Source organism: Thamnophis sirtalis, unplaced genomic scaffold (assembly GCF_051295495.1).
Source record: "Thamnophis sirtalis isolate CommonGarterSnake01/CBP01778 unplaced genomic scaffold, rThaSir2_p1.2 scaffold_3, whole genome shotgun sequence".
NCBI lineage: Eukaryota > Metazoa > Chordata > Lepidosauria > Squamata > Natricidae > Thamnophis > Thamnophis sirtalis.
In genome coordinates this window covers 147,999,975-148,023,335 of record NW_028261383.1, presented here as the reverse complement: position 1 = coordinate 148,023,335, position 23,361 = coordinate 147,999,975, and the positions used below count along the sequence as shown (strand labels likewise).

The window sequence follows — 23,361 nt, the reverse complement described above, 5'->3', positions numbered from 1 at the left end:
AACAGCCAGATCTCACCAAAGGATGTTGGTGCTGAGAAGTGGTTAATTTGTTTATAGATGGGAAGAGAATGTGGTAGAAGGGAAGCGAAGGAATCTTGGAAGAAGCTAGAAAATTATGTCTTAACTCAAGTTGAATATTCTTTTGAAGCTCGAGGCAATAATTTTTCTGACTTGGAAGCAGGGATGGCAGTGGCAGAATGAACTGTTTAATGTTCTGAGAAGAAGGAGTTAGAGAAAGTGGGAGCAGTAGAAAGTGGAGGAGGTAAATGGGTAGCACCTGATGGAGGGGAAATGTTGATTTTAGGAAGACTATATTGGGGTGGTCATTGGGGGACCAAGGTATGATTTGTTTTGTTTTTAGAAGCTTATGGATGCTGTGGATTGTATACAACACCTAAACAAATATGTGACAAATGTATAGTATGTAAAAGAGTTAATAAACAAGTTCTACAACAGAAAGAAAAGGGAGAGTGACATTTAGTGTGAGGCCATTTCAATGCATTCAAGTTGATTTTAGTGAACTACTTCAGGTGAGGAGACTTAAATATTTATTGGTGAGAGCGGCTCACTTGACTGGATGAGTTGAAGCTTATCCAGCCATGAGGGCCACTGCATTAGTAGTCACCAGAAGTATATTGGAACAGATAATACCTAAGTATGGAATAATAGCTGTTATATACAGCAACCAAGTGACTTGTTTTACTTCAAAAGGGTTTCAATTGATCATGGAGGCAGTGGCAATTTAGTATTACATATCATGGAATACAATGTACCATAGAATGAAATTTTTTCTATGCTATGAACCAAATGTTTACCATTGGCCTTGCTCACAATTGGAACCTGCCCAAAACGGGATACTACCACACTTGGGCAGAGTGGAGGTGATTCCACAATGTGGAAGCTAAGGATATGTTTGTAAAGAACTGTATACTTGGTCTGTCTTCTTCTTCACCTTACCTCAGGAACAAAGGACTTCTAGCTCAAATGCTTTCACTCTAATTTGCTGTCCATAAGTTCCATCCTGGTGTTTGGATCATGATAAAAAGCTGAGGTGGGGCAAAACTTAGCCAAGCCTGGGACAGGTTCTATCAAGTCCTGCTGACCACTGAAACAGCAGTTCAAACTAAAGACAAAGGGGGGCACTACACATGTGTAAAAGGACCAGTGGAAGAACTTCAAGAATAGAATGTGATTCCTGGAGAAGACTGACTGAAAATAAAATTTACCCAAAACTGATGTGGTCATTATGGTATGAATGGGTTTTGTTTGTGATTTTTCTCATTGCGGGAGTAGCAATTTTTGGTCTTTTGGGCCTGAGTGGTGGCCCACGTTACTCCATCTGAAGATCCCAAAACAAGCTGTAGAACTTCTCACCCTACAAGATGTGTTGGTTCTGTGATAATAACTGAATACAGTAGTCCTAGGACAGTAATGGCGAACCTTTTGTGGCTCCCGTGCCAAAAGACGGGGGAGCACAGGGGAGTGGTACGCGGGTGTGCCAAACTCATAATGCTATGTGCATGACCCCAGCAGACATGTGTGCCCAACCAGTGCTCCTTCCCATTTTTGGAGTTCTTTTTTCACCCTCCCCAACACTTTATGGGAGCTTTCCTGAAGACTTCGGAGGGCGAAAAACTGGTCCTTTGGGCAAACCGGAACTTCGGGGATGGACTTCCGGTGTGCTCAGAGGGCCTGTTTTAGACCTCCGGAGCCTTCGGGGGCCTTCAGGAGGCTTCCCTGAAGGCTCTGGAGGGCTAAAACTGTTTAGCCTCGCATGCCCAGACAAATGCTTCCGCGTAACACTTGTGGTAAGCGTGCCATAGGTTCGCCATCACGGTCCTAGGAGATAGTGATCGCATGATCCCTGAAGATATAAAATGGATCAATTTAATTCAATGGTTAAATATTTGGGAATATTTTTTTCATGGGTAGGAATAATAGGATGAGAATATAATACAGTGATAAGTGTGAAAAATCATATATTACAAGCAAGGATGTTTTCTTCACTTAATGTAACCTTTCAGGTAGATATTTGTTCCATAATACCATGCTCAGATAATGAGAAACAATATTCTATTTATCACAAGTATATTAGTGTGCTGAAACAATGGAAATGGGCTTGTGAAGGAGGGGAGCAGTGTCCTGGGTGGATTCAGGGTAGACCCAGTAATTGGGCACTGAAGAAACATCTATAGTAGGGCATATACTGTATTTTTAGGACTATAAGACACACCAGTGTATAAGATGTACCAGGTTTTTGAAGACGTGAGTAAGAAAAGCTTTTGTCCTCCCTGGACCCCAGGAGCACTTTGTAGGCTTCAGCAAGGCTGGGGGAAGGCAAAAACACCCCCATTTCTGTGTAAAATGGGTGGAAAACAGACTGTTTTTCACAAAAAAACGGAGGTGTTTTTGCCTTCTCCCAGCCCTGCTGAAGCCTGCAGAGTGCTGCTGGGGGATGGGGAAGGCAAAAATGGCCCAGGCACAGGGACCATAGGCCAGTCCTTCTCTGTTTCTAGAGGGGCCCAGCGGGTCATATCTAAGCACTCTGGGGACCGGGTCTGACCCCCAGTCCTTGTTTTTGATACCCCTGATTTAGGTTTAGTGTGGCCTGAACTTTTTGGAGCCTTCCTCCATTCTGAATTGTAAAGAATAGAGAAAACACTTTTCTTATTGCAGTGTATGCATTTTTATGATTAATTCTTTAAAGTTAGAAATCTGATTTTCAGAGAAATATGCTTTCCCTTAAATTACTTCACAGCGTATCCATTAATATGAGGACGAATTACACAGGGGAAAATCGGGCATATGGTGTGTTGCAAGTTCAGTTTAGAAAACCCCGCATTCTCCAACTCTTTCCAGGTCTCTCTTAACAAGGTGCACCCATCTCCCATATATCTCCAAGTAGGGTCACAGACTTGTTGCCAGAAGTAGGTCCAGGTTGATCTGCCAGCTGCTACATGTTCCATGAAATAGAATGCACCACCCTGGAAAAAGTAAAATAATACAAAAAAGAATAATATAAAACAGAATGCTTTGAAATTACATAAAAATTCACACTGTAATCAAGACTGTTGTTATATAACTTCCTGGGTACATAAGCTCTTAGGGGTAGCCTAAGCACATCAACAAACCACATCCCTGGGTGGTGAATTGACCACCCCCTACCCAGTATGGATTTTGTGCTCTAATGGTGGGTTTGAGGGAATCAAATACCTAAATAGTTCTTTAGTTTTTTTTGGTGTTAAGTGTATTTTCTTTACACCACAATCAATGTTCCCTCTAATTTTTTTTCAGTGTGAGCGGAAAAGTATAGTGTTTGAGCGGTACATTTTCATGCCTGAGCACCTGAATTTTTTTAACAGATGTCACCTAAGACAACAACGAAATCAGTATTATTTGAAACTCAAAGTTATGTTTATTCAAGGTACCTGCTTAATTAAAAGTGTTATATAATATCAATATCACTTAACAACTGTCCTGCTTAGCAACCAAAATGTTGGCTCAGAAAGTCTAGCTTTTGAAGCACACAAATCTTAAAGCTATTGTTACAACACCCTTGTACCTAACCCTTTAGAAAAAAAACCTCTGGGGTCTTCAAACCTGACAGCTTTAAGACTTGTGGACTTCAACTCCCAGAATTCCTCCTCCAGTCATGTTGGCTCAGAAACTCTGGCAGTGAAGCATGCAAGACTTAAAGCTGTCAAGTTACAAGATCCTTGCACCCATAAGTTACCCTTTAGGGAAAAAAAACACAGGGATCTTCAAACCTGACAGCTTAAGACTGTGGACTTCAACTCCCAGAATTCCTCCTCCAGTCATGTTGCAGCGACGTCATCTGCGTGGATCTGCTCCATCTTCGGGTTTTTTCACAGGGGGCAGGGCTGCCGCTGAAGATCCTGACGAGCCTCCCCCCCACCAGAATAACTCCTGCCGCCTCCCCCTCCTCCTCCAAGAGGACCACCACATTTGCTGCCCAGCGCTGCAGCCGAGGTGAAGCCGCCAAAGCTCCTGCAGGCGCCCCCACCCATGGCAGCGGCGGTGGTGCCTCCCCCTCCACTCGGAACACCTCACCTAAGCAGGGGTGCTGGTGGGAGCTTTGGCGGCTTCACCTCAGCCGCAGCGTTGGGCGGCAAATCCGGCAGTGCTGTTGGGGGAGGAGGAGGCAGCAGCAGATATTCCATTCGGGCAGAAAGCAGGGCAAGGGATGGGAGGAAAGAAAAGAGCCTGAAGCGCCCAAAGCGATGGGCTTCCGGAAGGCGGAAAGCGGGGGGGGGGGAGATACCGGCAGGTCGGGAGTCCAGGAGAGCTATCTTGGTGCCGCTGAGGCGGGGGGGGGGACGCCAGGTGCTGGGCTGCCTCTGACTCGCCCTCTCCATGGCTCCCCAGGGCTGCAGCAAACCAAGCAACAAAGCGAGCTAGAAGGACTGCCGTTTTTTAAAATATCTCTCCCAGTCTGGGGAAGTCCTTTGCGGGCGGCCAGTTCTAGCCGCCTGCAAAGGACTTCCCCACATTTGCTTTGATAGAAATCTCTGCGCAGCAGTTAGAAACTGCATGGGGGTTTCTTGCCACGTGTGCAGCCGCGCAGCCGCGCAAATTAGAGGGAACAGTGACCACAATGTCAGCCCTTATACTTCTTTCCTATAAGCAGACTCATGGTTCTTATTAATGAGCCCCACCACTTTCTTGTCATCCGCAAATTTAATTATTGCATTGGTGTTATACAATTTGGTAGAGTCATGTGTGTACAAAGAATAAAGGAAGGGGCTTAGCACACAACCTTGGGGGGCTCCTGTGCTTAATATCAGAGTAGAAGAATGGTGAGATCCCATCATTACTGACTGTGGCCTATCCCTATCCAATAAGGGGATTGTCATAAAAACAATACATAGAATTACTGATTTAAAAAAAAGTGAAAATTCAATATGAATATGCAAATGTATGCTAAATGTAACAAATATGTTTAATAATGTCTGAGTTATATTATATCAGTGATGTGCAGTGAAATTCACGGCCGGTGAGGCAAGCGGGCAGGACCTCTATTTTCTACTCCCCCCACTCCTCCAATCTAGGCAGGGTCCAAGCCGCTCTGGAAAAAAAAAACCTGCCCGCCTCTTGCCTTTGAAGGAGAGGAGAAGGAGGAGGAGGGCACCCGCTTGGGGAGGGGAGGTAGGACAAGCTGAAGGGTTCATCTCCCCACAGCATAAGGATCGGAGGGCTCAGCTCGGAGCCTGCCTCTCTGAGCGCACGCTCGCTCGCTATAGCTGGGTGAGGGGGGCGGCGGGGGCTTTAAGCAAGCATCTGAATGCAAGAAATGAATAATCTCCCCCAGCAGCCTCGCACACTAGATGCACCGAGGAGGGGCAGCAGCAGCTGGTGTTGGCAGAGTCCCCTGCCTCCGCCCACCCTCACGGGCCAGGATTTTCCTTGTAACATTTCACCTCCCCCCACCCACCGGAATAGTGTGCGCGCACGCGCCATCCACCCCCCTCACCCCAGCTGCACCTGAGGAGAGGGGGGACGCCAAGGAGAGCCCCCTTCCCACGCAAAGCCCCTTAAAGCAGAGAACAAGCCTGCTCTATGGTGGATAGGCGCTCTGGCACTTTAAAGTGCATGCCGGCACTTTAGCTTGCCCCTCGGCCACCATTCAACGAAACATGTTTCACTGAATGGCAGCCGAGTTCTAAACTTCCAGCATGGCTTTAAATGCCTGCTTGCCTTCTGCGCGGGCCCGCGCAGAAGGCAAACTGGCACTTCAAAGTCATGCCGGCACTTTAGCTTGCCCCTTGGCTGCCATTCAGTGAAACATGTCCTGGTTTGTGGCTGGGCTGCACGCTTGCACTTTAAAATGCATGCCGCCCAGCCACAAACCAGGACATGTTTTGCTCTATGGATTTAAAAAATAAAAAAATAAAATGAAAAATGAAAAATAAAAAATGAAATATAATAAATGAAAAATGAAAAATAATAAATGAAAAATGAAAAATAAAAATAGATGTGCCAGCCGAGGCGGGTAAAAAAAAAATCACACACACACGCACATACACATAATAAAAACAAATTACAATTACTTACATTACAAATAAATTGAATTCCTTCCTCCTGCCCCCTCACTCCCACATACCTTCCAGCTACGTCGAAAATGCTAGATTTGGTCTAGCCAGGGCCAGGCAGGCTAGGCTAGTTGCTGCTAGAGTCACCACGTGGATGACTCTGCTTGAGCGTTTTAAAATAGGCTCTAAACAAAGTGCCCTCTGCAGGAGGAGGCGGGAGAATCATGTGCCTCATTTGCATATGTAATTTTTTGCGTTTTAACCCTTGGTTGACACTTAAAAGGCAAAAAATTCCTTATGCAAAGGAGGCCCATAGTTCTCTATCTCCTCCTACTAACTGCACTAAGGAGACTCAGAGTCACTGTGACTTAGAGTCTGGGAGCAACTACCTTGGCCTTTTTAATTATTTTAAAAATAGTTTCCTTTCCTTCAGGAGATTGGTGAGGCCCCGCCTCCCCTGCCTCTAGTCACTGCACGTCACTGTATTATATTGAATATGGTGATTGATATAAAAACAATATATTGAAATACTGAATAACCAAATAAAATGTTGAATAAGCAATAATGGAAGATCTTAATGTAATAAATAAATGTTGGTATTAATATTAGTTATATAAATTAGTTACATGTAACAAATGTGATTGATAACATTTTATTTATATCAAAAGGTATAATAATTAAGATAGGGCGATCGGTATAAAAATAATATAAAAATAATATATTGAAAGGTTCCACCACAAAACTGCGGTAGTCTAAAGTGCGTGTGACTAAAGGGCGGTGACAAAACCGCACCATCAAAACCGCGCGACAACAGCGCGCCGACAACAGCGCGCTGACAGAAGCGCGCTGTAACATAACCCTAAAAATAACCCTAAACCTAACCCTAAACCTAACGCTAAACCTACCCTAAACCTACCCTAAACCTAACCCTAAACCTAACCCAAAACCTAACCCTAAACCTTACCTTAAGTTAAATTGCGCTTCTGTCAGCACGCTGTTGTGGGCGCGCTGTTGTGGGCGCGCTTTTGACATCGCTGTTTTAGTGCCGTGGTGTTGTTGGCGCGCTTTAGTCTACCGCGGTTATGTCGTGCCACAATATTGAAATATTGAATAACTAAACAATGAAACATTAAAATTTCATATAAAGATGTCCATTACTACTAGTATTATATAAGCTTGTTAAATATTAATGTTAATTTTCTTGTTTAAAACATATGATGTGTGTGTGTGTGTGTGTTTGAAAATGCAACATGGCTCTCCCTGCAATCAAACTACACTTGAGGAGGGACCTTCCCCCTCCCTCTGACCTACACGTACCTTTTTCAGCTGTTACAGAAAGGATTTCAACTCTGCTCTTGCCTGTCATCATGAAAAGAGAAAAAATGTAAAAGGGAAAAGGCAAGAGCTGAGGTCAGGCTGAGCTAGTTGCTGCCAGACTCACCATGGATGACTCTGCTTAACTGTTTAAAAAAGCCTCTAAAAAAGCGCCCTCTACAGAAGGAGGAAGGAGAACGACGTGCCTCACCTACATCAGGAATTTTTAGGCTTTTAACCCTTGCTTAACTCTGCTCAAGTGATTATAAAGGCCTAAAATCAGACTAGATGATGCATGTTGTTCTCCTGCCTCTTCCTGTAGTGGGTGCTTTTTTAGAGGCTTTTTTAAACAGTTAAAGAGTCATCCACGGTGACTCTGGCAGCAACTAGCTCAGCCTGACCTCAGTTATTGCCTTTTTCCTTTTACATTTTTTTTCTTTTCATGATGACAGTGGTGAGGCTCCGCCTCCCCTGCCTCCCCTGACTGCACATCCCTGAATGTTATTCACATTTATGCTCTCACGGCTGATGAAGAGGATTTAGAGAAGTTCTATGAAGGTATACTGAAAACCCTAAAAAGTAACACCACAATACTCATGGGAGACTTCAGTGCAAAAGTGGGAGAAGGAAGTGATACTCCTGTAGTTGGAAACTTTGGCTTAGGAATCAGAAATGGTAGAGATGACAGATTTGTAGAGTTCTGCAAGGAACATAGGTAATGTGTGATGAATATTTTTTTCAAGTTACAAAAAAAATGCCTCTACACTTGGACATCACCAGCAGATACACAAAATAATATAGTAAGGAACCAAATTGACTATTTTATAATAAACAAAAGATTCAGAAACTCAGTAAAATCAATAAAGACATACCCAGGTGCAGATGTAATCTACTACTTGCCGAAATCCAGCTCAAACTAAAAAAGGATGAAAAAGTGAATCTTCCTAAACCAAGATTTGACAGTGACTTCATCATTAAACATGGAGAGAAGATAAAAGAAGAACTAGAAAATCATTTAAGAGAAACCAACAATCTAAATAATGAAGATGTAGAAGTGAACTGGAATACATTTAAAAATGCAATAATAGAGGTAACAAACTCAAAACAGAGAGAGGGGTACTACAAGAAACAACAGTGATGGATGACGGATGAAATTCTTCATGTCATGGATGGAAGAAGCTCTTCTAAATATATAAAAAAAGAAAAATACAATAATTTGCAGAAAACAATTAGAAGAAAAATTAGACTGGCGAAAGAAAAGTGGTTTGGAAAGCGATGCAAAGAAGTAGAAGAGATGGAACAGAAGTATGATAATTTTAACTTACACAAAAAAGTGAAAGAAGCAGGAAGCTCTACAAAAAGAAAACCAACAACTTAGTTGACGATGGGAAAATTATCTTGGATGAGGATAAAAACTAAAAAGATGGAAGGAATACATTGAAGAAAACATTGAGGACACTAGGGATGATATTGACATGGAAAGAATAACAACGGGACCAAGCATCACTAGGGAGGAGGTTGAGCATGCAATAAAAATAGCAAAAGCAAGAAAAGCCACAGGACCTGATGATATCCCAGCAGAAATTTTAAAATTGCTGGAAGACAATGGGAAGAAGTTTTTACTGCAGCTCTTCAATCGAATATATAAAATAGGAAAGATGACTTAAACATAAACGGTGCTTGGTTCAACATTTTAAGATACGCTTATGATACAATTCTGGTTTCCAGTAAGCACAAAGACCTTCATCTCCTTATCAAAAACATAGAAATATCTGAAAAATACGGTTTGAAGCTTAACACCTGAAAAACCAAGATCATGGTCATCAGCAAACAACCCATTAATTTACCACAGATAAAGTCGGAAGAAATACCACTTGAAAAAGTTGAAAGGATCACATACCTCTGTCCTAATTTAGCTGGGACATGACTACTGAAGTAAAGACAAGAATAGAGAAAGTTCGAATAGCAATCTTCAAAATGAAAAAGGTCTTCTACATGACATAAGCCTAAGATTGGAAATCAGGCTTGTCAGATGTTACATCTTTTCTATCCTGCTCTATGGTGAGGGGCAAATAACATGGGTTTTATTATTTGTTAACTAACATAGTTAGTTTGTATTTTAATCTGATTTGTATTCTTTCTTTTAAAGTAATGTTCAAGATTTATTAGCTTTGAACATTCGTAAACTGATAAACAAGCTGGAGACTAGTTCAAGATAAGAAAAGTTTGTTAGTACAAATTGGGGTCTGGCTGTCTTTTGTGAGCCCTAAACAACCTTTCTCCTTACAATTTCAGACCTTATTTTAATAAACATGTATGCTATTATCCTGTCCAATTACCTTTCCTCTTTCCGGTTTCTTTGTTATGTTAATTATAAAAGGGGATGTAAGCTAAATGTTTAAAAGCATTATTTCTACTCATAATCCTACATAGAATGAGTTACAAACTATTTTTAATGTTTTCTGACTGAGGAGGAAAAATGGATGGTTGTGGGCAACAGTAGATTAGAGATACCAGAGAATGCTAGGGATGTTTTGTTTCCCTTTCAAGTTCCTGTGTGGGATCCAAGCATCCCAGCAGATTTGAGAGAGTTGTGAGGAGACAGCATCTGAATAGTTGCAGTTTTAATTATTGCTATTCCAAAGAAGAAAACTTTAGGGAAGATTTATCGGAACCTCTTCCTGAATTTTCCTCACTGCATGGAGAACAAACAAAATTGCTTCAGGAAAAAAAGTGGAAATTTAAAGTGGGGGGGGGAAACCCTCCACAGGTCTGGAAATAATGTTTAATTGTATGTATGAGTGTTTGTGCGAGTCATTTCTAAGACTTATGCCTGACCAGGTTGAAAGGTGAGAACTTTTGGTTTTTTAAATTTTTCTTGTGTGAGAAGACTTATGTTGAGAGTTGATCTATAGAAAACGCAAAGAAAGTTACTTATTTCTCTAAGTTCCAAAAAATTGGAGGAAAAAAAACTTTTTTAACATTACTAGTCTCCTGGAAAAAAATGCATTCACTGTCCCCAACTTTTTTCTAACCGGAATGTGTGAGACAAAGAAGGGATGAAAAGTGAATATAAAAAAATCTGTTATTACAATAAAAGTTCTTTTTGAAAAAAAATCTGTCTGTCTGTCTGTAATTTCTTTTGCTAACTCCCTGGTTATGTAGCAGTTGAAATCTTTTCTGAAGGAATTATTTTCTTTTCTTCCTTTCTTAAATTAAGAAACATCTGCATTGTGTTTGTGTGTGATGGCTTTAGAGATTTTCTTTTCTACACCTTAGTAAAGTCTGAGTGTGATTTCTTTCTTTCTGCCAAAGACTGAAGAAATGTAGTTAAGATTAACCGCTTGAGAGCAGATTCCAGGTAATGCACATTTCATTTTGCATTTGAAACTGTATCTGAGTAGATCACCGACCAATAACTGGAAACTACTCAGGGAGAGAACTAAACTAGAACCAAGGAAGATTTCCTGATTGTGAGACCTCTTGATCTGGATTGTCTCCATGAGCTGTGGGTGCTTCATTATCTGGAGCTTTTAAAGAGGAAATTGAATAACTTGTTTGTTGTTTTAACTTCTCAATTTAGCTTCAACCTAATGTTTTCTGGACATTGACATACCAACCAGGCTCCTATCTCATGCATGACGCTTGCTGCCATTCACTAACATTAAAGCTATTGTACAGTCTGAAAATGATTGCAAGGTAGACAGGAAAGGTGTGGTTGCCTTAAGAAGGGATCCAGTTTAAGTTAAGCCTCAAAATCAGCAGCATAAAGAGCAGCAGAAAGATGCTATTTTTGTGGGAGCTAAAGCCCTTGCTCCCAGGGACACCTGTCTAGTATGCATGCACACCTACATAGTGCCCATTATTTTTAAAGGATGCAAACCTGCCTTGTGCCCATTATTCAGTGGTCTGGTTAATTTTCCCTCTTTGCCCTTACCGGTCTGAGAACTCGCTGGATCTCCTTCAAGGCAGCCTGGGTGCTCTTCACAGAGCAAAGCACAAGCGTGCAAACCACCACGTCCACAGAGTTGTCCGACACCGAAGTCATGTTCTCGGCGGAGGCGACCACAAAATTCTCAAACTGGAGGTGCGTGTTCTGAGCCATGCTCTCCAGGATGAAATTTTGAAAGTTGGGGTTGTAGTCCAAGCAGGTGATGTGAGAGTTGTGGGGATAAAACTTAAAGTTGGAGCCAGAGCCCACGCCAATCTCTAGCAGGTGGAGATTTCCCGAGGCATCGGCAAAGTCCCGCATGTTCTGGAACAGCTTTTCCTTTTCCTTGTGGAGTTTTTTATTATAGAATTTGCTGTACTGGTTCATAAGAAATGGGAAAGTTCTTTTGCAAATAGGATCCCATAAGCCAAAATAGGCAAGCACATAGATGGGCAGGGTGAAGATTTTCAGGCATTGTTGGGAAATGAGAACCAACATTGGCACCCAACTAGGGAAAAAAAAACTTTCCTACTTGACTTCCTCAATGCTTTGCTTTAAATATTCTCTTAAACACTTCCTAGTACTCCCTGTTCCTTTAATATTCTTTCTTAATCAAAGCAACTACATCAGGTCCTCAGTTTGGATCTGTTCCAGTTCTTTCTTAAAGCGACAGTGATACTTTCTGTTACTTAAAACAGGATATTTGTACCAATATTCCCTGTGGGGAAGTAAATGAGTAATGAATGTCATGTTTCTGTTTTGGGAGATTGTGTACGAGGTCTACATGACAGAGGAAGACTTTGGGATGATCAATAAGTTGTCTAAGAGTATAAAAGGCTGTAAACAACTGCCATTCGGGGTTCAGGTTTTGTTCCTGAACCTTTGCGCAAATAAACCTTTTCCTCTTATCTGGTCTTATCTCATTTTCTGCAACACCCTGATCCTTTAATGTTCTTTTTTAAGCAAAGCAATTACATCAGGTCCTCAGTTCGGATCTGTTCCAGTTCTTTCTTAAAGCGACAGTGATACTTTCTGTTACTTAAAAAAAATCTTTTAGCTATGCAATTTGGGATGAACACCTTTTGAATGGTGTGGGAGTAGGAATGGATTTCCAGAGGAAGATTGAAGACTACAGGAACCAGCAGCAATACTCAAGTGACCCTGAGGAGACAGATAAACCTCCAAGTGCTTCAATGACCCTCGGATGCAAATGACCAGCTGTCTGCAAGGAGTATAAATCCTTCCATTCCCCACTATCTGTCAGAGCTGAAGAAGCTTCTTGGATGAGAAGCAAAATATCTTCAAAGAAAAAACAAGAAAAGTCCAATTGCCTCCTTGAAAAGCACCTTTGGAACAACCATGACCTGGATAACTGAGAATCTCCATGGACTTTCAGATCAAAGTAGTAGGTAAGGCATCAGACTAGAAACTGGGAAACCCTGAGTTCTAGTCTTGCCTTAGTTATAAAGCCAGTTGGGTGATCTTGAGCCAAATCCTCTGTCCCAGCACTAGGAAGGAGGCAAGGGGAAATCACTTCCAAAAAAACCTTGCCATGAAAACTGCAGGGACAAATCCAGGCGATCAGGAGTCAAGACTGACATGAAGATACCAAAACGCCAAAAATAAAACACATCATATTTAATGTTCAGGACTAATAATGATCGCCATAATCAACCAAGGCCTGACACTTTGGGGAAAACACTTGCAATATTGAAACAATGTGCTAATTGTTGCTCCTACGGTGGCTTGTGGTGATTTTGTCATACAGACAAATCTGACTATATAGGGTTATAATGGCTTCCTGCTGAGCTTATGAATAATGCAGCAAATAAAAAGAAGCAGTTACCAAGCAATTAGCTGATATAATGATACTGAAGTTTTAATGGATTGTTCAAGTTAAAATAACCTTAACCTTAACCCTGTCTAGAAATCAGAATATTTTCACAATCCTAATATGCGTGTGTATTCCACTTTTCTTTGGGTAGATAACTCATAAGGTTATTCACCTCATTCTATTGTGTACCATTTCTGCATTGATTCTTCTTTCATTTATTTTATACCATTACTAATTAGGAAATCCCCCACGTAATTTGTTAAACCTTCTCAACATCATTTAAAGCTGCATCTCAAATGGTATTGTTACCACAAATGTCTTAGCTCCTTGATAGCCCAAGGAAGCCATCTCTTTTATTGAATGTTTAGTGTTTAATTGTTTCTTAAGAGACTAAAGTATCATTGTCCAGGTAATCCTTGTTTAAAGACCACTTGTTCAGCTACCATTTGAAATTACAACAGCGCTGAATGGGTGGTACTTACAACAGGTGTTCTCACTCCCTTGGGTCAGCAGCGAATGGATGAAGCCGTCAGATAGAATAAAGGAAGTGATAGATCTTGAGAACTGCTTAAGGATGTTAGAAAGCAAATCGGAAGCCATTGGTGTTTTAACTTTCACTCTATGCCTATGATTTTCTTGGTAACTTGGTGACTTTTGAGAATTGCTTAGATTTGTTTTTGAAGCAGAAACTTAAATAAAATATGTTGAATTAATTATCTGCACTGCTGTCTAGTTGCAAACTACCTGGTAAAAGTTTCCTAAGAAGAGTTGACCTTGAAAACATTGTAGATAATAACGAACTGATAAAAGTCCTCCATAAGAAAGAAATAAGACCAGCTGTGTAAACATTGTGTTGCCTTCCCTTGCTACATTATAATGGGCTGTTGAGACTGCCATACTGTTAGTATGTGCCTCCCCCTTCTACCTAAGGGGAGGGGGGAGAAATTTGGACAACCCAGACAACTCATTCCAAAGGTTTACTTTTTTTCTCTCTCTTTGTTTATTTGACTACTTTGGGCCATGGAGCCAGAATCACTGTTAGACGCTGATCTGATCTGAGTGTTTGGAAGCTGGCTGTTAGAAGTGCCATATAGTGATCAGTATGAGCTAGCAAACTGGTGTGTACCAGATTGTTTGTATTATTATGGACTATGTTACTTGGATTATCCCTTAACTGAAAGACGTTGATGACTGACTGTCTTAACCTTGTATGACTTGCACTGTTTGGTGGACTCTGATACCTCTATTTTCCACGAAAGTAAAAGCCTATTTAAACTGCAGTGTCTCTGTATGCTGGTTTGTGTGTTCTCCAACACCACTCTCACAACGCTTCTCTGAATGCACTCGCTCTCCCAACGGGGAGCTTACATATCAATATGTATACTAGGAGACTTTAATGCAATCATAAATAATGAAATAGACGATAAATCTACAAAGATGAACAAGAAGCCAAGAAAAATTCTACTCAAAACCTTTTTTCACGATGGTGGAAGAATTAAACTTGTAAGATATTTGGAGAATAAGACACCTGAAAGAAAGACAATATACCTACCTATTAAGAACTATGCTAGAAGAAGAAGTGGTAAAAGATACCACTTGGGCAAAGAATTTTGGCTATATGATTGAACTAGAAAGGTGGCAAAAACTATGGGAAAGGAATTATAAACTAACCATATCAACAGCTTACAAAGAAAACTTATACAAAATGTTTTACAGATGGCACATGTCCCCGAGAAAACTAGCTAAGATGATTAAAGATAAGTCAGCAAAATGTTGGAAATGTCAACAAGCACTAGGTTCATACTACCAGTGATGGACATGTGCAGAAACAAGGAAATATTGGACTAAAATAAGAGTATGGTTAAAGAAAATGCTACAACAAGAAATAGAATTTAGACCAGAGATATTTGTACTAGATATTATCCCAGAGAAATTCAAGAAAGAGGATACTTATTTGATTATACATGTAACTACAGCAGCGAGAATTGTATTTGCCCAAAATTGGAAATTAAATAAACTACCAACAGATGAAGAGATAATAAAAAGATATTAGATTGTGCATTATAGGTATTCATGGAACCGTTTGACACAAGCTACCACAGCCAGAACCTCACGGTCCAGTTGGCTATAGTTTTTCTCGGTCACTGACAGAATCCTTGAGTAGTATGCAATGGGTGCCTTAGTTCCATTGGGCATGCAGTGGGTGAGGACGGCCCCAACACCGAAAGGTGAGGCATCACAAGTCAGCACAAGTGGCAGGGTGTGGTTGTACTGGACCAGGAACATGTCCACTGATGGTTGTTTTTTCCCCACAGCAAAAGGGGCAGCCTCGGTTGTGCCACAAGTCCATGTTGCCTTCTTGCCGAGAAGCCGATGCAAAGGTTCAACAACTGTAGCCTTCTGTTTAAGAAAGACGCTGTAGAAGTTAAGGAATCTGAGAAAGGCCTGGAGCTCGGTCTCGTTGCGAGGTGTGTGGGCATCCTGGATGGCTTTAATTTTTTTGTTTGTGGGGTGAATCCCTGAGCTGTCGATGAGGTACTCTAGGAGTTCGACCTTTGGCACATTGATTTGGTATTTCTCTGTTTTAAGGTGGAGAATTAAAACAAAATAGGGGGTGACTCCAGGGACGCCATCGTTCCAACAATCGTTCCATGATGGTTTGGAACAGTCCAGGGGCAATACTAACACCGAATTTAAAGGCACCCCAATGCATCACAAGGGTTTGGGCCTCCACCGCAGCGCCATCTACAGGAAACTGCTGGTATGCCTGCATAATGTCCAATTAAGCGAAAACTTTTCTGGGGCCTAATGAATGTAGTACGTGCTGTACAATGGGTACAGGGTAAGCGCTTTGTTGGAAGGCTTTCTTTATTGTACACTTATAGTCAGGGGTGGGTTTCAACCGGTTCGCGGCGGTCCCTGTAACTTCCGGGAATGGCGAAGGCCCCGCGCCCGCTCCTTACCCGGTTTTCCGAATTCTGCGCTTCCATGCATGCGCAGGACGCATACAGCGCCTGCGAGATCCTCCAGCATGCGCGAAGACACCGCCGGCCACGTTCCAACCGAACCGGTTGGAATGGGGCGAGAAACCCACCCCTGCTTATAGTCCACACAGATGCGGACTGACCCATCCGGCTTGACTGAGGTCACTATAGGGGTCTCCCAGCAGGCATGATCTACCGGCTCTAGGATTTCCTAGCCAATTAGCTTGTCCAATTCCAGATCAATTTTTGGTCGGAGAGCAAAAGTTATTCTCCTTGGTTTCAGCCTAATTGGGGCTATGTTGGGGTCCAAGTTAAAGTTCAGTGGTTCTGAGATCTCATCTGCCTGTTCCTTCAGAACCCTGGGGTGTAATCCATCCGGTTCTGCTGATTTGAACTCGTCTAGGGAAGACAGGTGCTCACTTACCATTTTCTTCCCTATTTCAATTTGTGTTCCTAATCTGATTTTTGTGGTGCTGTTTTTGATAGGTTGGACTGTTTTATCCCTTTGTGTAAAGATAGATGCAAAACATGAGTTAAATAGTTCTGCTTTCTCCCTGTTGCTTGTCACCTTCTTGCCATTTTCTCCCTGCAATGGACCAATTGTTTCCTTAACCTTTTTCTTGTTTTTAACATGTTGGAAGAAGCTTTTTTTTTTTTTACTTTTGTGGCAAGCCTTTCTTCATTGTGAGCCTTAGCTTTCCTCACTTCATCTTTACATGCTCAGACTATTTGCTGATATTCTGCCTTAGTTATGCCCCCCCCTTTCCACTTTTTATACTTATCTTTTTTTCTTTCAATTTGTCACAGAGTTCTTTATGTAGTCATGCTGGTTTCTTTTGGGAGCTGTTATTTTTCTTCTTCATTGGTATTGTGCTAGACTGGGCTTTTGTAATCTCATTTTTCAAAATTTCCCAAGCTTCTTGAGTTGTTTTCCCCTTAAGGATTCCCATCCATGGAATTTTTCCCAAGGTCTCTCTGAGTTTATTGAAATTAGCTCCCTTAAAGTCCAAGACTCTAGTTTCACTTTGTTCTACTACTTGTTTTTGCATAATGTTGAATTCCAATATTGCATGGTCATTTGTCCCCAGGGTTCCTGTGGCTTCAACACCTTCTATCATTTCCTCTCTGTTAGTGAGAATTAAATCCAATATGGCTGATCCCCTTGTTCCCTTCTCTACTTTTTGGGAAACAAAGTTTTCTGCTAGGTTTGTTAGGAACCTGTTGGATCCTCCCCTTGGTGCAGAGTTTGTTTCCCAGTTGATGTCAGGGTAGTTAAAATCCCCCACTACTATTGTGGTGTGCTTCCTACATACCTTAGTTAGCTGACTAGCAAAAAGTTCATCTACTTCCTCTGCTTAGTTGGGTGGCCTGCAGTATAAAGCCATGACAATGTCATTTCCCCCCACCCAACCTTGAATAGTGACCCAAATGCATTCAAGATAGTTCTCATCATTGTTGTGCTCTATTTCTGTAGAGAGGTAATTATTTCTTATATATAGTGCAATTCCACCTCCTCTTTTATTTGGTCTACTTCTTTTAAATAATTTAAATCCTTCTAGCAGTATGTTCCATTTGTCGGTTTCATCCCACCAAGTTTCTGTAATGGCAACAATATCATATCTGCCCTCTTTTACTTGAATTTCTAATTTGCCCTGTTTATTCCTCATACTCTGTGCATTGGTGTATAGACATTTGAGTCCATTTTGACTGACCCTGTGTTTACTGTGTATATAACCTGTGTTATGCCTGACTGCCCCCATTTTCTTACCACTTGTATGATTCATGCACATGGTATGGCACTCACTATTAAATGCTTCGTTTTGCTTGAGAGCAGGAGTGATAATCTTACCTGTGCAAACATTTGTGTTACATGCCCTGATAACCCTATGAATTTTAGATTGCTGGGGAAAGAAATGTTCTGTATCAATTAATTCTCTGTCCCCACTGTTCAGTTTAAATGTTTATCCAGAAAATCTGTGAATTTAATGCCAAGTAACTCAGTCCCTTTCTTGGATGGGTGCAAACCATCTCTTTTGTACAGTTTTTCATTGGACCAGCTGCAGACATCATGACTAATAAAACCAAAGCCTTCCCTTTTACACCACTCCTTTAGCCACACATTAAACTCTGCTACACATTGACCTTTCCCTTTTTGTTCCTTAAAACCTCTGAAAAGATAAGCCTACAACCTATACTATTAAGTTCATACCCCAAGCTCTGGAAATCATTCTTCACAGAAAGTACATCTTTTTGGGACAGATCATTTGTGCCAAGATGTATAATAGCATCAACATCACAGTCCTTACTTGCATTCTTGACTATCTTAAGAATAAGCCTCTTGTCTCTGCTGGCACCTTTCCTTATGGAAGTTTCAATCTGGGGCCAGGGGTGGCAGTTAGAGCTGCCCTGAATGCCCTTGGGGCTGCAGGAAGCTGCTTTCCTAATAACAGCGGTGCTTTCTGTCATTGGTTTTTTGGGAGCAAGCTCATTCTAGAGCCATTGCCTTACGGAGCACCAAACAGATTAAGTTAAATGAAATGGTTAAATTCAGAATAGAGCTGGAAGGGACCTTGGAGGTTTTCTAGTCGAACCGCCTCCTCAAACAATGCAGCCTCGCTCTCACCGTCTGTGAGGGAGGAGGGGGGCAGGAGCCCCAGCAGCAGAAACAGCAGCCACAAAGAGAGGATGGATGAACCAAAGCTCCGGATCATCTTCGATCTAAGGAGAAAATGGCGGCCAGGCCTTTGGATGGCTTCTATTGCGGTTGTCCGTCTCAGTTGTCGCGGGTCTCGCGGGGCAAGTTTCACATGGTGCAAGTGCTTCGCGGCTTCAACACGTGGAAATGTGATTTTATTTTATTTTATTTCTCCCTCCCTCCCTCCCTCCCTCGCTTCCTTCCTTCCTTCCTTTCTAAAGTTGGGGTTTGCTCACCTTACCTCCCTTGGACACACACTGTTTAGATTTTAGATTTAAATTGTAAGGCCTAAAATAAATTAGTTTTAGATAAAAAAACAACAATATCTCATTTCAAGTTATCTATGCTTTGTTGTTAGCTATAGTATATTTAAAATGGTCTGGAGAGTCAATAAAATTACTGACTTTAATGATGCCAAAAATCCTCAGATTTGATTCTAAAGCAGCCATTAGTAATGATGCAAATGAAGAAAAGTGGCAGATGCGAGAGTTTATTCCGCTTGGAGTCTTGGAACTTGCAGACCGGGATTGATGGTATGTTGCAGTTCAAAACATTGGGAGGAAACCAAGTTCTCTATCCAGGTGGGGCAGTTCCTTATTCTTGCAACTAAGCATTATTTTCTTCCAAGTTCTGTTAGAGAGAAATCCACTTGTACTTTTTGGCAGTTAACTAGCCATAGGTACAAGCAATAGGAAATGCCTTAAGGTTGTTCTATCATAATTCAATTTTCTATACATTCGGAAAACTCAATAGTGATCCCTTCCCCTATTTTGATATATAAAAATAAATCACATTACATATCCTGATCTTATAATTCAAGAGAAAGTGGTTTGATAAATAGTTGTTCAGATTCTTGAAATTCATAATTCCCCTCATATTATAGCTAGAGTATGGAATGCTCTCAAGGTTAGTAAAGAAATGATTAAATCCAAAAAATAATTCACTTCCCTTGGTATGCAGTGTTATATAATTTTGTGTGTTAGAAAACCTACACTGACTCCCAATAGATTTCTGGATGCAATATGGAATAGGGCCATTTTTTTTTTTGCAGGACAGCCTTTCTTCTGCCTGTTGACCAGATAGTATAGCCTTTATTGTCATTGTAGATCATGTATACAATGAAATTGGTTTTGTCCTCAGTGGTGCAGTTCATGACAAAAAATACAAACAACATAAATAGTATAACGAATACTCCCTATGCAAGTAATTAGATCAAGTTGAGTGTGTCAGGTCCTGTTTATTTAATGGGGTCATTGGATCTACGATTCTCAGAGAGACAGGAAAAACAGAAGAGGAACTTAAAGAAAACTTCAAAAGCTCCCCAAACATTTTTAAAGAGAAAATTGTAGTTGTAGGTAATCTTTAGCTTGTGTATAGTACATATCCTTTACAAGTATTGCTCAACTTATGCTAGCTAAAATCCAAGATGCTCAATATGACAGTTTATCAAGCTTCACCCAAAGTAATATAGTACTTGAAATCTAAAATTAGTAGGCAGAAAGTTAAGCGTGAGGTGGCACTAAACAAATGTACCAAATTATTTTCCCAAACTTTTCCACAAGATTATGAAGTAATTGGCTTAAAAGATTGTTCTTCCTCTATCACTCTCTGCTCCCCTAATCAGGAAAAGTTTGTACTGTGCCTGCCATTTTCTCTATCCCCGTCATCCCCTCTGATCAGGAACAGTTTGTTTTTTCTGTGCCTGTTTCTGGCAAGCCTCAGCAAGCCTTCTCTAATATCAGGCAGAAGGCTACTGAGCCATATCCTGATTTTCTTAACAGACTGCAGGATGCTTTAAGACAACAGTTAGACCATTCTGAGGCTCAGATGGAGTTGTTGATGAAGTTAGCAAAGAAAAACGCTACTTCCAAATGCTGAAGAGCAATTATTGGTCTTGGGAATGATCCTGATTTGGCAGATATGATTAAAGCATGTCAAGATATAGGAACAGCCTCTTGTCAAATTAATTCATCGGTGGCTGCTTTATCGCAAGGCAGCAAGCCTAAAGGAAAGTTTTACAACTGTGGTAAACCTGGTCATTTTAAAAGGGAATGTTGAAATCTGGGTGGTGGTGGTGGTGGTGTATGTTTGCAGCCTCCCGCAGCCGTTTCCATCAAGGGTTGAAACCAAAAGCAAAATGTCCAAAGTTATTTCATTGGTTGATTTACACATTTACTTAGTCCTTCGTGTCAGATTTATGTTGCAGAATTGAATCCTTTCCATAAGTGTTATCCATTGGTTTTCGTAAATCATTATATGAATGATATTTTAATTGGAGTCCCAAAGATATTACATAATTGGCTTTTAAAAATGCAAAATTATTTAAGTATCTCTGGATTGCACATTGAGCCAGAAAAAAAGTACACCTGTATGAAATGTTGCAATCTTATTTTGCTCTGGTTTTTCCTTGTTTAATTAATTTAATTTAATTTATTAGATTTATAGGCCACCCAATCCTGGAAGACTCCAGGCGGCTTACACAGATCAAGAAAAGAAAAACAAACAAAATAAAAATAAAAATAAAAATTTAACATTTCTCCAACACGCGTACATTCAGATTGGGGCTGGACCCTACATAATAAGGTCAACAGCCCCAGGCCTGCTGGAACAGCCAGGTTTTAATGGCTTTTCTGAAGGCCATGAGGGTGGGTGAGGTCCAGACCTCTGGGGGTAGCTGATTCCACAGGGTCGGAGCAGCCACAGAGAAGGCCGTCCTCCGAGGCCCCACCAGCCGACACTGTCCGTCTGATGGTGTCCTAAGGTTGCCTACCCTGTGGGATCTTATTGGCCATTGGGAGATATGTGGCAGTAGGCGGTCTCACAAATACACTGGTCCTGAGCCATGTAGGGCTTTAAAGATAATGACCAACACCTTGAATTGCGTTCGGAGACCAATCGGCAGCCAGTGCAGCTCGCGGAGGATAGGTGTAATATGGGTGTATCTCGGTAAACCCAATATTGCTCGCGCGGTGCATTCTGGACTAGCTGTAGTCTCCGAACGCTTTTCAGGGGTAGCCCCATGTAGAGCACATTGCAATAATCCAGCCTTGAGGTGACAAGGTCGTGAGTGACTGTTTGAAGTGCACCCCGATCCAAGTAGGGCTGCAATTGATGCACCAGGCGAACCTGGGCAAAGGTCCCCCTGGTCACGACAAGTGGTGTTCCAGTGTCAGCTGTGAATCCAGGAGGACCCCCAAATTGCGGGCCCTCTCTGAGGGGTGTAAGTTTTCACCCCCCAGGATCAAGGATGGACTGTCTGAACTGTCCTTCGGGGGCAGCATCCACAGCCACTCGGTCTTGTCGGAATTGAGTACAAGTTTGTTTACCCTCATCCAGATCCTGACAGCTTCCAGCATCGGCACATCATGTCCGCTGCTACACTTAGGTGGCACGGGGCAGATAGATACAGTTGCGTATCATCTGCGTATTGATGGTACTTTATCCCGTTCTGTCGTATGATCTCACCCAGCGGTTTCATGTAGATGTTGAATAGGATGGGGGCCAGAACCGAACCCTGTGGCACCCCACAATTGAGGGGCCTAGGGGTCGACCTCTGTCCCCCAACCAACACCGACTGCGACCTACCGGAGAGGTAGGAGGAGAACCACCGCAGAACGGTGCCTCTAACTCCCACCTCCTCCAGGCATTGCAGAAGGATACCATGGTCGATGGTATCGAAAGCCGCTGAGAGGTCAAGAAACACCAGGATAGAAGAATGCCCTCTATCCCTAGCCCGCCAGAGATCATCGGTCAGTGACCAAAGCGGTTTCTGTGCTGTACCCAGGCCTGAAACCAGACTGAAAGGAATCCAGATAATCCGCTTCATTCAAGGTCCGTCAGAGCTGAAGCGCCACCACCTTCTCAACAACCTTCCCCCAAAAAAGGAGGTTGGAGACCGGACGGTAGTTTTTCAGGACGGCTGGATCCAGGGAAGGCTTCTTAAGGAGGGGCCCCACCACCGCTTCCTTTAATGGTTGCGGGAAAGAACTCTCCTGCAAAGAAGCATTGGTGATCGCCTGGAGCCAGCCGCGTGTCACCTCCCTGCTGGTCGAAACCAGCCAGGAGGGGCACGGGTCCAGTAAACAGGTGGAGGCGCTCATCGCTCCCATGGCCTTGTCCACTTCCTCAGGGGTAACAAAATCAAACTCATCTCAGGAAAGCTGACTTGGACTTGCCCTCGGCACCTCGGCTGGTATTGCCCAAGCAGAGTCTAGGTCTGTCCGAAACTGAGTGATTTTTTCCGACTGATGTACATGAAAGTATTTTGCTAATTAATTTACGGCAATTTTGGGGACCCTTATTGGGGTCGTCCATATTCTTTTTTGCTGGCATATATACTTAGTTCTTTTTTTGATTTATTGACCAAAGGAAAATACCCTTAAGATCTGATTCCTTCTGTAGCGCTGGCTACAATTGAAAAAATTAATGATGTTTTGAGCATTCAGTTTGTAGTTTGTATTTCTTTTAGAGACTGTTAGCTAACTCCTTTGATGTTTTATAAACTGCTTAAGGCTGGACTAACTCCTTTGATGTTTTCTAAGCTGCTTATGGCA

General features: G+C 41.9%; 1 protein-coding gene across 1 annotated transcript; it reads right to left on the bottom strand.

Annotated features, from left to right (window-relative positions):
- Positions 1-2,506: 2,506 nt before the first annotated feature.
- On the bottom strand, positions 2,507-11,823 carry LOC148048225 (thiol S-methyltransferase TMT1A-like). Its single transcript, XM_087710344.1, has 2 exons — positions 11,302-11,823; positions 2,507-2,984 (listed from the first exon to the last, which is right to left on the bottom strand). The coding sequence occupies exons 1-2, from the start codon at positions 11,791-11,793 to the stop codon at positions 2,748-2,750; spliced, it is 729 nt and encodes a 242-aa protein (XP_087566470.1). The 5' UTR covers positions 11,794-11,823; the 3' UTR covers positions 2,507-2,747.
- Between the last annotated feature and the right edge of the window lie 11,538 nt (positions 11,824-23,361).